Genomic DNA, 16,184 nt, shown 5'->3' on the forward strand with positions numbered 1-16,184 from the left:
GAGTCCTGGGATCCAGCCCTGCATCAGGCTCCCCCTGCTCTGTGGAGGGCCTGCTTCTCCCTCTGCCTGCCACTCCCCCTTCTTGCTCTCTCTCTCTCTCTGTCAAATAAATAAATGAAATTAAAAAAAAAAAAAAAAAGACACACATTACCAGTATTATGAAAAAAAAGGTTGACCTAATTATAGATTCAACATAAACTAATAAGTTAGTAAGAGGACACTAGGTATAACTTTAAAACAGTACATTTGAAAGTTTACATAAGATTGAGAAATTTCTAGAAAAACAACTTACCGAAAATAACACTAGGAAAATTTAAAAATCTGATTAGTTGTATTGACAAAATTGTCATTACACAACTTCCCTCAAAGAAACTTCAAGGACAGATAGTTTCACTAGTGAATTCATTCAAACATTTAATAAATCAACCAGTGTTTTTACAAACTTCGTCCAAGAATTGAGAAAGAAGGAACACTTACCTGATTATTTCATGAGGCCCGTATAAACTTGATATCAAAACAAGAATATTATAAGGAAGGATATTAGCTATCTCTCTTGAAAATCAATTAAAAAATACTAAAGAAAGTATTAGCAAATATAAGTCAGGTTATCTAAAAAGGATAATTCATCCTTACCAAGATGGCTTTAGTCTAGAAGTACAATGTAATGTCATCAATGAAGGGAAAAATTAATCATCTCAGTATATGCAGAAAAAGCATTTAATACAATCCAACATCAGTCTATGATGTAAAAATTCTTAGTAGACCTAGAATAGAATTGTCTTCATCTAATAAAAGGTATCTCTGAAAATCTCAGTAGTGAAATATTTAAGGTTTTCTACTTGAGATTAGGAATGATACAAAGATATTACTCTTACCACTTTTACATATCAACATACTGAAGATCCTAACCAGGGTAATAAGAAAAGCAATAAAATATAGAAGGATTGGAAATGAAGAAATAAAATTATTCAGAAATAACGATTATGTATATAGAAAATCCCAAACAATCTCCAAACTATTAGAATTAATAACAGAACTTTCAAAGTTTGGTAAAATTCAATATATAACAATCAACTGTATTTTTAGTATACGAGCAACAAAAAAAACTTTAAAATTACCACTTAAATATCAAAAAACACTAAATGTGTAGGAATGATTCAAATTAGAGATATGTAATAGCTCTTCACAGGAACTATAACTTATTAAGAGAAATTAAAGAAGACCTGAGTAAATGAAGAGAACTACCATATTCATGGATTGGAGAATCATTCTTTTTTTTTTTTTAAATTTTATTTATTTATTTGACAGAGACACAGCAGAAGAGGGAACACAAGCAGGGGGAGTGAGAGAGGGAGAAGCAGGCTTCCCGCGGAGCAGGGAGCCCGATGCGGGGCTCGATCCCAGGACCCTGGGATCATGACCTGAGCCGAAGGCAGCCGCTTAACGACTGAGCCACCCAGGTGCCCTGGAGAATCATTCTTATAAAGATTTCCATTCTTTCTAATTTTATGTATAGATTTTATGTAGTCTCAAAATTTCAGGAGCTTTTTCTTTAATGGAAACTGTCAAGCCCATTATAAAATTTATATGGAAGTATCATGAACCAAGAGTAGCCTATACCAAATTGAAGAAGAACAGAAATGGAGGACTATCAGACTTATTCTAAAGCTACAACAATTTACACAGGTCAATTGACGTAATGAGGATAGACAAATGGTACAGAATTGAAGGTCCGGAAACAAACACATAAATGGAAACTTTATTTACTGCAAAGGTAGGCTTTGAGGGCAAGGAGGTGAAAATTTTAACTTCCTTGTTTGTTTTTTCAAATAAATTTTGATGGGCCAGTTGGGTATTTTGTATAGAAAAACACTAATCTTGGCTCCTATCTCATATAGAAAGCAATTCCAGGCGGATTATATTTCTAAACGTGAAAGGCAAACCAATCGAGTTTCTAGAGGATGAATTCATGAATGAAAGACATCTTCATAAATGTGGGATGGGAAAAGTTTTAAATAAGATACTAAAAGTGCTGACCATAGGTTGATAAAATTGACTGCATTTAAATTAGGAACTTCTTTAACTCACAAACTTCTTAAGTGTGGGAGAACATACTTGCAACACATAATATAATTATCAAAATGATTACATCCAAATATGTAAACAACTTTTACAAATAGGTAAAAGATGAAAATAACCAGTGAGAAAAACAGGCAAAAAAAAAATGAATATGCACTTCATAAAAGAAGCTATCCAAATGGATGATTAGCATGCAAGAAGGGATAACTTCTTAGTCATCACGGAAATGTAAATTAAAACCACACTGATCATTCCAAAGAATAGCTTAAAAAGATGATAATTTTGAATTTTGGTAAGGTTGTAGAACACCCACAACTCATGTATTGCTGCTGAGGTGTAAATTCGTACAATGACTTTGGAAAATTGGCAGAATCTGCAAACACTAAGCATACAAATACCTAATGATTCAGCATTTCTACTCTTACCCAGCAGAAATGCATATGCATATATGTTCACTAAAAGCTGTGCACCAGAATGTTCATGGCAGCATTATTTAAAATACCTAAACGATGGAAATAACTCAAATGTACACCAATTGGATGTTAGTTGGGTAGATAAACTAAGGTAAATTTCCAACAGCAGTGAAAACAAGTCAACTACTGCTACATGCAACAACATGGATGAATTTTACAAATAAGATATTGACTAGAAGGCAGACAGAAAATAATAACTTACTTTATGGTTCCATTAATGTAAAATTCAGAAACAGACAAAACTAATCAATGGTGTTAGAAATTATGATAGTGGTAATATCTGGAGAGATGTATTTGGGGAAGCCACAATAGATTCAGAGTTGCTGATAATAATTTGGTTTTATAGCCTATGTGGTAGTTACACAGATATGTTCACTTTGTGATAATTCTTTTTTTTTTATAAAGATTTTATTTATTTATTTGAGAGAGAGAGAGATAGAGAGAGCAGGAACACAAGCAGGGGGAGTGGGAGAGGGAGAAGCAGGCTTCCCGCCGAGCAGGGAGCCCGATGTGGGACTCGATCCCAGGACCCTGGGATCATGACCTGAGCCGAAGGCAGACGCTTAATGACTGAGCCACCCAGGCACCCCACTTTGTGATAATTCTTAAAGTTGTGTTTGCATAATTTGCCCACTCCTCTGTATGTTAAAGAATTTTATTTCTTTTTTTAAAATTTTATTTTTTATTATTTTTTAATTCTATTATGTTAGTCACCATACAGTACATCATTAGTTTTTGATGTAGTGTTCCATGATTCATTGACACCCGGTGCTCCATGCGATACAGGCCCTCCTTAAAACCCATCACTGGGCTAACCCATCACCCCACTCCCCTCCCCTCTGAAACCCTCAATTTGTTTCTCAGAGTCCGTAGTCTCTCATGGTTCATCTCCCCCTCCAATTTCCCCTTCATTTTTCCCATCCTTCTCCTAATGTCCTCCATGCCATTCCTTATGTTCCACAAATAAGTGAAACCATTTGATAATTGACTTTCTCTGCTTGACTTATTTCACTTAGCATAATCTCCTACAGTCCCAAATATTTTATAGTTTCCCAACTCACAAATGATATGTTTATATTAAGCTATGAATGTAACTGGCATTAATTGAAAAAGTGGTCATGTAAATTGGAAAGCTTAAAATTACAACTAGAATTATTATAAGTATTATAATTATTTCAAGTATTGCCATATTAGATGCTTCTTTAAGAATGAGGTAGGGGTGCCTGGGTGGTTCATTGTGTTAAGCAGCCCACTCTTGATTTCAGCTCCAGTCAGGCTCTGTGCTCTGCACTCAGCTCGGAGTCTGCTTGTCCCTTGGCCATCCCCCTGTGAGCTCTCTCTCTCTCTAAAAATAAATAAATCTTTAAATCATTCTCCTCCCTTTTTAAAAAAAAAAAAAAAAGGAAAGAGCTGTATATGTCTCTGTATTGAAAAGTTTGGGGGAGTTAATAATTTTTGGAGTGGGAAATGATGAAGACTGGTCCATGTTAACCAGATCTTTCAAGTAAAAGATGACTTTAAGTCTTTCAGTTAACGTATACATATATCTTACGATGTACATTCATTCAGCTGATAACACGCAAACCTGCTATATGTTGAAAAGCTATGCTTTTCAGATTCTTTGAGAATAGTAAAGGCAATAAATATGATTTTGCAATAAGTATCTTTATTCTACTTTTATAAAGTGAATTCTTTGAGGCTGTTCAGGTAATGCTTTTTTTTTTGTATTATATAGACACTGGTATAGTGATAGAGGAAAATTCTTTGCAGCTGTCTAATTTTGATCTTGATCTCTACTAAAAGGTAGAAGAGTATTATCGCTCTGGAGAAAGGAAAAAATGGAACTAACAACAACCAAAGCATAGTGCTATACCCCATGTTTTCAGTTAACAATTTTATGTGAAATAGCTTATTTTCTCCCATTTTCTTTGATCGTTCACTGATAGAGAATTGACAGTATATACTAGAATTTAAATTCTGTTATAACCATATTAAATTAAGCTTTTTTCATTAAAACATTTGAAATGATGTCCGTTTGCTTCTTTTTCTTGTTTAATTAAAAATCTAAAATGGGTATTGTATTCACTAACCTTGTCTGCTTTTTTCTATAAGCTGATTCTGCTTTGCCTCTGGGGGTGTGTGTGTGTGTGTGTGTGTGTGTGTGTGTGTGTGTTACTGCATCATGTTATTAACACCATTATGTTTCAGAGTAACTTTTTGTCTTATTTATCAACTTAACTGTTAAGAAATTAAGTTAATGAAGTAATTTAACTTTTAAACTAAGTGCTTCTAATAACAGTCACTGAATCATTAAGTGAAAGCGGACTTTCACCTGTTTGGGCCTGGAGATATATGTTGATGTACTAGATTCTGGCTTGATAATTCATTTACTTAGTGACAGAGTCAACAACCTCTTTATATTACTATGGACTCAATCTACTCACGGTGTTTTTACTACCTGCCTCGCCGCCTACCTCTCTCTGCTGTAGTCACTCTGTTCCAGCCACAGTCAGGGCCTTCTTGCTGTTTGATTAGCTGCCAAGCATATTTTTACCTCAGCACTTTTGTTGATATCTGTTCAGATCTGTTTTTCCCCATATCCTCCTCAGATTCCCTTGCTCATTATATTCAGGTCTCTGAAAATCACCTCAGAGATGCATTCTCTGAGTCTTCTCCATTATTTCCCCATGATTCTCTATTCTTATTCCCTGATTTTTTTTATAGCAATTATCACTACCTGTGATACTCTGTTACATATATATTTTTAATATATTTCTCAGGAGACAAGTTCCATGAGGGTAGGGACTTAATTGGTTTTGCTTAACTACTATATTTCCAGCACCTGGAACCAAGACAGTTACACAGTAAGCACTGTATAAATATTTGTGGTTAGAATGAATGAATGAACGACAGAAAGAAAGAAAAGAAAAGAAAAAGAAAATGAATAGTGTCAGTCTGCATGGTTCAGCCCTCAGTTAACTCTGCAGAATTCATTTATTTATTCTCCAAATAGATGTAGGGTTGTTGTTAATTCCAGCATGGCTCTCTTTATAGGCATTGGTGGTAAATTTTAAATAAGCTCTAATGATAGAACTGATTTCTGATTTTGTTATTATCCTTTAAAGAAGGAGAAAAAGGGGAAAGGGGGAAATAATATACATAGTATTTAACCTTGTCTTTTATGAAATAAATAATGACTAAAAATAATATTTGTTCCAAATGCACTCTTTGTTCTTGTCTGTGATAATTTAAAAATATGGTAGTAACTGCTCATGTACTACTTAAAGTTGTAGATTTATATTGATTTTGTTTGTTTTCCTATTTATACCTATTGCCACCCTGCCATCCCCACCTTTTTAAAGAATCCAACCCAAGTCGGAACAGCTCTTCAGGTTTTCCATAATCTTGGAACTTTGAAGGATACGATTACCAATGTTGTGGATGGATATTGTGCTACTTTAGAAGAACATATCAACAGTGCGTTAGACATCAAAGTTCTGACTCAGCCTTCGCAGTCAGCTGTGAGAGGTATGGCTATGGTTTATATTTAGCTGCTTTATTTATTTATAACCAAGAAGTCCTTTGAATAGTATGTGAAACACTTAAGTTTCAAAGCAGTCTAATGACTCATTTTTTAGTAGACAGAAAATGAGAGAAGAAATTATGTTTCAGAATGTATTTATAACTTTTTTTGTCTAATCAGTGAGTTGAATTGGCCAATTGGTGTATTCAGAACTTCTAGAAAAAAATCTATAAACTGTGGCTCCACTTAGTTCAGAGGAAACAGATGCAAGAAAAAAAAAGGAACATTTTCCTTTCTGAAATCCTTATCCTCACATGTACTTCTTGAGGCAAAAAATATTTTTTAAGGAAATGCAATTTCTCCCTTAGCTTTTTGGGCTTTTCCTTAGAATTATTTTCCTTAGAATAATTTTGGTATTCAGGAGCAAAGAGGGCTAACTGTGGACTTAGAAACTGATAAAACCTTTGGGAACGTTACAACCATAGCAAAATCTAAAAAAAACTACAAAAGAAAGGTGTGAGAGAGGAGTAGCCCCACAATAGCAGTCTGCAACTTTTTTTCCTGCCAAGATGTACCTGCTGATGGCATTCATGTATAAAACACCCTTCAGAGATGAGATAGGAGAGACCACAAGTTATATATACCTCTCATCTAGCCAACATATCTCTGCATTTCTCTCCTTGTATTCTCTTTTCTCTTCTATTAATATGAATGAGCTGTGCTTGCACCTAGCAAAGACCAAGTACTCTACTCTTAGTCCGATGTCCCAAGGGCATTGCTTTAGCAGATCCCCTCTGTCTGCCATGTAGTCAGTTTTCCTTCTTTAAATTTCTTTCCTGTTACATTCAGTTGTGCTAGTGTACCTTCTTCTGCTTAAAGACACATCTATGTTTGACTACGTTTCCTTCTTCAGCTCTGCTGCCCCATTTTGTTTCTTCAGACTACAGAAAAATTCCTCAAAGTTGTTGTGTATACTTACTGTCTCCAGTTTTCCTCTTTCCATTTTTCTTTAAGATTTTTATTTATTTTAGAGAGCTTGAGGGGGTGGGGAGAGGAGCTGAGGGAGAGGGACAGCACAGAGCCTGATGCAGGGCTTGATCCCATGACCCTGAGATCATGACCTGAGCTGAAACCAAGAGTTGGACGCTCAACCAACTGAGCCACCCAGGCACCCCTCTTCCCATTTTTCTATTGAAGAAGCTGCTCTGTCATCAGAGTCGTCCTAAAAAATAAATAATGCATATAGAATTAATAACAGAGTTCCTCATACATGGCTTATACTAAAAAAATATTTACAGTGAGTGAGTATTGTTTTTATATTTGCTATATAAACACAGCCTTAAATAACACAAATATATGCCACTCATAAATAAGCTGCACTAGATAAAAAGAGATAAAAGAATCTTAGATCTTAAAGGGATTTTTAAAGGTTAGCCCTAGCCTCTGAATAGATCTGTATTAAGACTGTCCCAGAAGGGGAGCTTTGAAAAGAAATTGCCAAAGGAGATTTCCCTCTCAGCTTTTCCCAGCAATTATTCTCAGAAAGTTTGATCTAATGTTTAAATTTCCAGGAGCAGTTTAATCTCATTCCCTCTTGTGTTGTCAAGAAAAGGAAAAAAAATGAAAGCAATTATTCACATGCTGTCAATCCTAATGTACAACTTTTTTGTTGAAAGAATAAAGAATTTTAAAGCCTTATTATCATCTGTTGAGGAGTGGATACTGTGATTTAATGTAGAAACCTTAAGCATCAATTCTTGATTATTTTTAAAAGAATAATCACTATTATTTTTAGTTTTTTAAATGTGACATTGGCAATATTCATGTTAATTTGCTGATCTTGTTGGTTATATTGAGATTATGGATTAGAATGTCCTTGTTTTTTGGAAATACACATTAAAGTATTTCAAGGGTGATGGAGCATCATGTCAGTAACTTATTAACAAATGATTTGGGGAAGTTTTTTTTTAGTATGCTTTCAAATTTTCTGTATGTTTAAGATTGTTCCAAAAAATTTAAAATATATAAAATTGATAGAATTTTAAGGGGAAAATATTATCTGTGATGTATTTCAGAAGGTTATAATTCAATAAGAAAAAGATAACTCAATTGAAAAAATAAGAATATGATTAGGGAGTTAACAGAAGAACATATCTAATAAATGGGAAAATATGTTCAGCTTCTTTTTAGAGGATGAACTGGTTATTAGGGAAATACAGATAAGACAAGATACAATTTCTCAATCATGAGATTGGCAAAATCTAAGAATTAAGTGTTGGATGAGAGCAGAAACTCTTTTTTTTTTTTAAAGATTTTACTTATTTATTTGAGAGAGAGAATGAGAGAGAGAGAGAGAGAGAGAGCATGAGAGGGGGAGGGTCAGAGGGAGAAACAGACTCCCCGCCGAGCAGGGAGCCCGATGAGGGACTTGATCCCGGGACTCCAGGATCATGACCTGAGCCGAAGGCAGTCGCTTAACCAACTGAGCCATCCAGGCGTCCCGAGCAGAAACTCTTATATGCTGATTGTAGGAGAATGAAATGGTTCAGCCACTTCACTCAGTTTTACCAAATTGTTCTCTAAGGTTAAAACTGTGTGTACCTTGTGATCTTATAATTTCTGTTAGAAAAATAATACCCTAGAGAAACTCTGTCATATATATATATATATATATGAATTTTTATTGTATCATTATTTGTATTAGTGAAAAAGTGAAAACAGTCTTTCCTCCAGTGGAAATAAAGTGCTACTGTTGGGTCTCAGTTTTTCCAGTGAGCCTATGCCTTGGTACTTGAACTTCACAAGCATACTAATTTTTTTTCCTCCCTCATGTGGGAGAGAATGCCCAGAGTGGGCTGGAGTTGGGTATTTCCCTTCCCCAGGTCATTTAGGTTCTTATAATACCCCAGAGGGTCAGGCTCTGGTTAACTAGTTTCCCCTCAGGGCAGGCCTTGTTGAGAATAGAGTCCTCTGGTATATTTCAAGACGGTTCTTTTTTTCTTCCTCCTGCTGGAGGCATGAAGGGATTTTCCCCCGTTATTTACTGTGGGAACCTACTTGGGCTCCTGGATGCAAATCTCAAATATTGTGGTCCTCCTATAACTGGGTACGCCTGGAGCTTTTAATTCTCAGAGTTGCTCACTTTGAGCCTCTAGCAATTCATCAGTTACAGTTCAGGTTTTCCTTCTCTAGCACTGGCTCCCACTGTCTGTTTTCTGCTAGCAAGGCTCTGCCCCCATACGTGGAGACTTCCTGTATTCACCTGTCAGTCTCTCTTATCTTGGGAGCAATGGTTTGCCATGTGTCCTCCCCTCTCTTACAGGTCCAAGAAGGTTGTTGATTTCTCAGTCTGTTCGTCATTTAACTTGTTGTTAGGACAGAGTGGCAACTTAGAGGCTCCTCACAGTTGGAACCAGAAATGGAAGTTGCTAACTCAGATTTTTACCCCCATACCTCACTTGTTTCTTCTTTGACGTTGTTAAAAGTAAGACAACTGACCCTAAATAGAGTCACTTATGCTAAACCCCACATCACCAAATTGAGACATAACTTAATTACAGTTTCAGCCTTTCTCAGAAATGGAATCTTAAACCAATCAGGAATTACTTAATTAGTACTAGTACTAGAGAGGTAATTCTGCCCTACTGCCCCTTAAAGGAAAGTGACCTTGCCATAACCAATTTGCTTTTTTTTTGTCTAGTATAACTTCTCTGTTCCTGCTCCCTTCTGCCTATAAAAATCTCTCATTTCATACAGCTCCTGAATAAAAGCCAGTAAGATTGACTAAAAGCCAGTAAGATCTTTAAAATTTACTCAGTTGAATTTTATTTTTTAACAATGTCCATATGGATCTTTCCTTACCTTTGAAGTTTAGTAATTTCTTTAGGATATATCTTGGCATTGAATGCTCTATATCATTTTCTTTCTGAGTTAGAATATGTTCTCTTTTATAAGTTTACTTTAATTGCATATTTGAATATTTTTATTTTCCATTTGTTCTTTTCAGGAACATTATGCACATGTAACATCTTATTTGTTTTCCATTTCTAATATCTTTTCTGTAATTATTATATTTTATATCTTTGAAATTTATTTCATTTTATACTATTTCCTCTTGCTCATTTCCCATTTCTGATTATATTTTCACCCTTGATCATTATATTGTTTTTGTTATTCATAATGTGTTCCTAATCTCTGTTATATATTTACACTAAGAATGTTCCCTATAGGGCACCTGGGTGGCTCAGTCGGTTAAGCGACTGCCTTCGGCTCAGGTCATGATCCCAGGGTCCTGGGATCGAGTCCCACATCGGGCTCCCTGCTCTGCGTGGAGCCTGCTTCTCCCTCTCCCACTCCCCCTGCTTGTGTTCCCTCTCTCGCTGTGTCTCTCTCTGTCAAATAAATAAATAAAATCTTTAAAAAAAAAAAAAAAAAGGATGTTCCCTATAGTTACTTTGAGACAGTGGAAAACTATAATTCTTCCCGTTGTTTCCTTTGGGAATTTCCTTGGCAACTTAAATTCTTTTCCTTCCCCCTCTTCCTTCCCTCTCAATCTGTGTTAGGTCCTATATTATTTGTTTCTGATTGTTACTCATCTTTGAAAGGTACTGCTGTTTGCTGAAGAGTAATATAGGGGTAGTCGTAGGGAGAGACTAGGGCAGTCTATAACTAGGATTAAGTTTGTTATCTATAGTAACCATTCACCAACTTATTTCCTTCTATCTTGGAAACACATCTTTCATCAAATTTTCGATCATTCTAGAGCTTAGTGTGAGTCCCCATAAAGCCATTTAGGCAATTTTTGTGTGGAAACCCCACGTTCTCTGCTTTTCTTTCCTCTTTCACCTCATTTTTACCTCTAAGAGTCTCCCAAACTAGAGGGCTACTTATTATACAGTGTAAATGTGATTTTATTATGATTTCTCCTTCAGTTTTTCTTTGTTGTGATTCTGGAGCATTAAACATTTTATTAGCTTCTTCTCTGGCTCATCCATGTCTCCTCATTTCAGCGCTAAGCAAAGAATCATTGGATAGCTGGTCTAAAGTTTTACAATTGATTTTAAGGGCAATTTGGTTTTTGTTAATGGTCTAAGATGACAGCTGTCTGGTTCCTTCTTCATTTTGATTTATCCTCAGCATTTGACATACATAATCTTGAGTTTGATGTTTTAGTTGATTCCTTGTTTTTGAAGTTCATTTTTTCCCCTCTACTTTTTGTTCTATTTTCATTGGCTTTTAAGGGAAGAGAGTAGAAAAATGATTTTACTCTACTATCAGTAACTAGAAATCACTCTTAAGTATTATTTTTTGAGAAACTCTTGGTTTCTTCTATCAATTTAATAAAACTTAGTTTATGACACTATTTTGCTTCTTGATTCTCCTGAAGCTAGCTGATAATGGCATCAGTTTTTCTGTTTTAATTATTCTTTCTCTTCTTCTGTTATATAGCTGTTCTATGTTAATTATTTTTATCACGTTGATACCTTCAACAAGATGTATTTAGCTTGTGAGGATAAAAATCTTTAAGTACTGAAGTCTTAAGTAAGAAAAATGAAACGTTTAGAACTAGTTGAAGCAATTGATTGTGATCTCATTTTTCTCTGCTTCAGTTTCTCCAAAGTAAATATAAACAGAAAATAATACTTTCTTATGTATCTGGTTGTATTTACTTTAAGAGAGTGATGGGTTGATGTGTCCCATAATTCTTTATAATAAAATTGAGCTATGCATATTCCAGGAATTTGATCAATATTTTCTCATTTTCACAAAGGCACTGTATCCCCTTTCTTCATTGTAATGAGTTCATTCTGTATATGAGATGTGAGCTAATTGCAGATTGTTAAAGATTACCTCTCTATTCCCTGTATGCTTTTCTTTAATAGTCTGCACAACACTGCAGATAATTTTTAAAATTAATTAGACCTAGATCTCAAACAGGAATTATTCATATTTTTAAAACCAGTGTTTCTCTCATAGGTGTTTCTCTCTTTTATTGCTTTCCACTATCATCAGACTAAAAAGTAATAGCATCTCTTTGCTGAGGATACATGTAATTTTTTTCTGAACTTAGAATTGTTGAAAAACTATAATGAAGCAGCTTACAAACACAGCCTCTGGTTTCCTTGATTTCTTGCCCTCCTTAAAACAGGATAAACTAATCACTGATGGGCTCTTCTGCATGGCTTTAAAGCTTAATTTGGATTGGAATTTATACTTTTTTCTTTCTTTAAATATTTTATTTAATTTGGAGAGAGAGCACAAGTTGCGGGGGAGGCAGAGGCAGAGGGCGAGAGAGAATCTCAAGCAGACTCCACACGCTGAGCACAGAGCCTGACACGGGGCTTGATCTCATGACCCTGAGGTCATGACCTGAGCCGAAATCAAGAGTTGGATGCTTAACTGACTGAGCCACCAGGAGCTCCTGGAATTTATACTTTTCCATTTGACACTAAAATTCCCTTTTATTTATTTATTTATTTATTTATTTGAGAGAGAGAATGAGATAGAGAGAGCATAAGAGGGGGGAGGGTCAGAGGGAGAAGCAGACTCCCTGCTGAGCAGGGGGCCCGATGCGGGACTCGATCCCGGGACTCCAGGATCATGACCTGAGCTGAAGGCAGTCGCTTAACCAACTGAGCCACCCAGGCGCCTAAAATTCCCTTTTTCTATGTTGAAACATTTTAGATCTGCACAGATAGTTGTGGTTGTGTATTACATACAAGAACATTCTTAGACATAAGTCTTAAGAAATTGAACATTGATATATTAATATTACTTAATGTGTAATCCATATTCAACATTTTTCACTTATTCCCCCAAATATTCCTTTTTTTTTTTCCCCCAACATGAACCAATCAGGATTATGCTTTTCTGTTAGTTATCTTGTCTCTTTTCTCTCCTTAATCAAAACAACCCCAATGCCTTTTTTGCCACTAACATGTTTGGAGAGCCCCACAATTTGAATTTATCTGGAATTATTTGATTGTCTCTTCATGGATATATTCAGAATAAACAGACCAGTAAAGTGATATTGTGTATTTACCATTAACATCATATCAGTAAGCACCCAAATTATGTCAGTTTGTCTCATTCCCACTGATGTTAAAGGAAATTACCTCATTACCGTGGTGTGTGCCAGATTGCTCATTATAAGAGTACTTTCTTTTCTTTGTAATTAGTAAGTAATTTGTGGTGCATACCTTGAGACCATGTGAATATCCTGTTTTCCATAACATTTCATCCAGTGTTTTTGTATCCAATGATTATCTTTCCCTCAATTAATTATTTTACTAGGAGTTGCAAAATGGTGATTGTTTTCTATCATTCTCTCTGCATTTATTAACTGACATTCTTCTGTAAAGAGAAATTTCCATTCTTTTTATTATTTATTTACTTATTTATAAAGATTTTATTTATTTATTTGACAGAGAGGGACAGTGAAAGAGGGAACACAAGCAGGGGGAGCAGGAGAGGGAGAAGCAGGCTCCCCACGGAGCAGGGAGCTCCTTTTTATTTTTTTTAGGTTTTTATTTCAATTCCATTTGGGTAAAATACAGTGTAATATTAGTTTCAGTTATACAATATAGTGATCCAACACTTGAATGCAATACCCAGTGCTCATCAGAAGTTCATCCTTTTTGGGCGCCTGGGTGCCTCAGTTGGTTGAGCGACTGCCTTCGGCTCAGGTCATGATCCTGGAGTTCCTGGATCGAGTCCCACATCAGGCTCCCTGCTCGGCTGGGAGCCTGCTTCTTCCTCTAACCCTCCCCCCTCTCATGTACTCGCTCTCTCTCATTCTCTCTCTCTCTCAAATAAATAAAAATCTTTAAAAAAAAAAAAAGAAGTTCATCCTTTTTAAACATTTGAATTTTCACTATGACTCATGGATTTTTTTTTTTTTACAATTTTTTTACAATTGATTTTAAGGGCAATTTGGTTTTTGTTAATGGTCTAAGATAGCTGTCTGGTTCCTTCTTCATTTTGATTTATCTTCAGCATTTGACATACATAATCTTGAGTTTCATGTTTTAGTTGATTCCTTGTTTTTGAAGTTCATTTTTTCCCCTCTACTTTTTGTTCTGTTTTCGTTGGCTTTTAAGGGAAGAGAGTAGAAAAATGATTTTACTCTACTATCAGTAACTAGAAATCACTCTTAAGTATTATTTTATGATCCATTATCATCAGTAATGACCATCAGGATGGTCAAATGTTCCCAAATCCGTTTTGGGGAAGCCTCTTCCAGTCAAGGTCCTATGTACTTTGACCAGTCTCCGTTTGTCTTTGAACATTTCTTTGCTGTCTGGCACAGTATGTACCAGATATACCTTCTGCTTTCATTGCTCCAAATATGGAATGACCCTTTTCCTCAATGAGCCCTGGTTTCTTTTATTGGGGAATGGCACATACAAATCAGAATTTGGGTGCTAGGTATACTCATTTCTATTTAGGAGTCGCTGTTTCTTTGCCCTTTCAGTGGACAGAGTTGAGAAATTCCTCTGATCCCCATTACATATTTGGATCTTTATTCTGTTTATGGTGAGAACCTTCATTTAGTCTATCGCAGACTACACCTAAAGGAGTTTTGCGATTGCTACGTCGGTATCACGTCCAGCAACAAATCTGCTAAGTACTATTATTCTTTACAATTCTTTTTGTCCCTAAAATATATCTCACTAAAGTTAGGGTTCTGTAATTAAAAATTACCTCAATTAATTGTTCTCCCTGGTGTGGTTGTGTTACCAATTTGATGTACAGTTAGTTTCATTTGTTTCGGTATTTATTTGCATTTTGTTTTAGGGTTTGCTTTTTCCATCCTCTTTAAACTTAAATTTATTTTAAAATATGTAAAATAGGGGCACCTGGGTGGGCTCAGGCGGTTAAGTGTCTGCATTCGGCTCGGGTCATGATCCAGGGTACTGGGATCGAGTCCCACATTGGGCTCCTTGCTTAGCCAGGAGCCTGCTTCTCCCTCTGCCTGCCACTACCCCTGCTTGTGTTGTATCTCTGTCAAATAAATAAATAAAATCTTAAAAAAAAATACATAAAACATTTATATGGCTCATAAAGACTCACCGCTTCTATCTCCATTCCTTTCACCTTGTACGTCTCCTACCACTCCTACCGCCACTTTTAGAAAACTATTTTCATTAATTACTGTTTTGTGTTTTAGCTCTCCTCTGTGTATGTGTGTGTGTGTGTGTGGTGTGTGCCTGAGTGTGAGATCTTATTTTCCTTCCTTTCTTAAACATAAAAGGTAAGAGTCCTTTTTATATTACTCGTAATAAATTCTTTCTTAAAGAAGGAACTTCTTGGGCGCCTGGGTGGCTCAGTCGGTTAAGCGACTGCCTTCGGCTCAGGTCATGATCCTGGAGTCCCGGGATCGAGTCCCGCATCGAGCTCCCTGCTCGGCAGGGAGTCTGCTTCTCCCTCTGACCCTCCTCCCTCTCATGCTCTCTCTATCTCATTCTCTCTGTCTCAAATAAATAAATAAAATCTTTAAAAAAAAAAAGAAGGAACTTATTTTTTTAGCTTGAGGATGCTTTTTATAATAATATATTTTGTTATACTTGAAAATTTTTATTTATCATATTTCTTTGTCACTCTTAAACAGGGGGACCTGGACGATCTACTTTGCCAACCCCAGGAAACACTGCAGCTTTTCGTGCTTCCCTCTGGACCAATATGGAGAAACTTATAGATCATATTTGTACTGTTTGTGGACAGGTAAATATTTTAGAGAATGGAAAGAACATTAATTATGGGGGCGCCTGGGTGGCTCAGTCGTTATGCTCTGCATTCGGCTCGGGTCATGATCCCGGGGTCCTGGGATCAAGCCCCACATCAGACTCCCTGCTCAGTGGGAGGCCTGCTTCTCCCTCTCCCACTCCCCCTGCTTGTGTTCCCTCTCTCACTGTCTCTTTCTCTGTCAAAAAATAAATTAAAAAATCTTAAAAAAAAAAAAAAGAACATTAATTATGGATTAATGCCTATTATTCCAAGTTGTGTGACCTTGGGCAGCTTTCTTAAAATCTGTGAGCATTCAAAATACCTACCTTAGCTGATTATAATATATGTAGAGGCTCTAGCACAATGCCCTCTTCCTTCCCTTG

General features: G+C 35.9%; 1 protein-coding gene across 1 annotated transcript in view; it reads left to right on the forward strand.

Annotated features, from left to right (window-relative positions):
* Nucleotides 1-16,184, forward strand: part of COG5 (component of oligomeric golgi complex 5) — a 305,665-nt gene that overhangs the window by 175,264 nt on the left and 114,217 nt on the right. Inside the window, 2 exon segments of the mRNA XM_021682942.2 lie at nucleotides 5,915-6,080; nucleotides 15,686-15,798. Coding sequence (XP_021538617.2) covers nucleotides 5,915-6,080; nucleotides 15,686-15,798 — 279 coding nt within the window.

This window comes from Neomonachus schauinslandi, chromosome 12, assembly GCF_002201575.2.
Source record: "Neomonachus schauinslandi chromosome 12, ASM220157v2, whole genome shotgun sequence".
Taxonomy (NCBI): domain Eukaryota; kingdom Metazoa; phylum Chordata; class Mammalia; order Carnivora; family Phocidae; genus Neomonachus; species Neomonachus schauinslandi.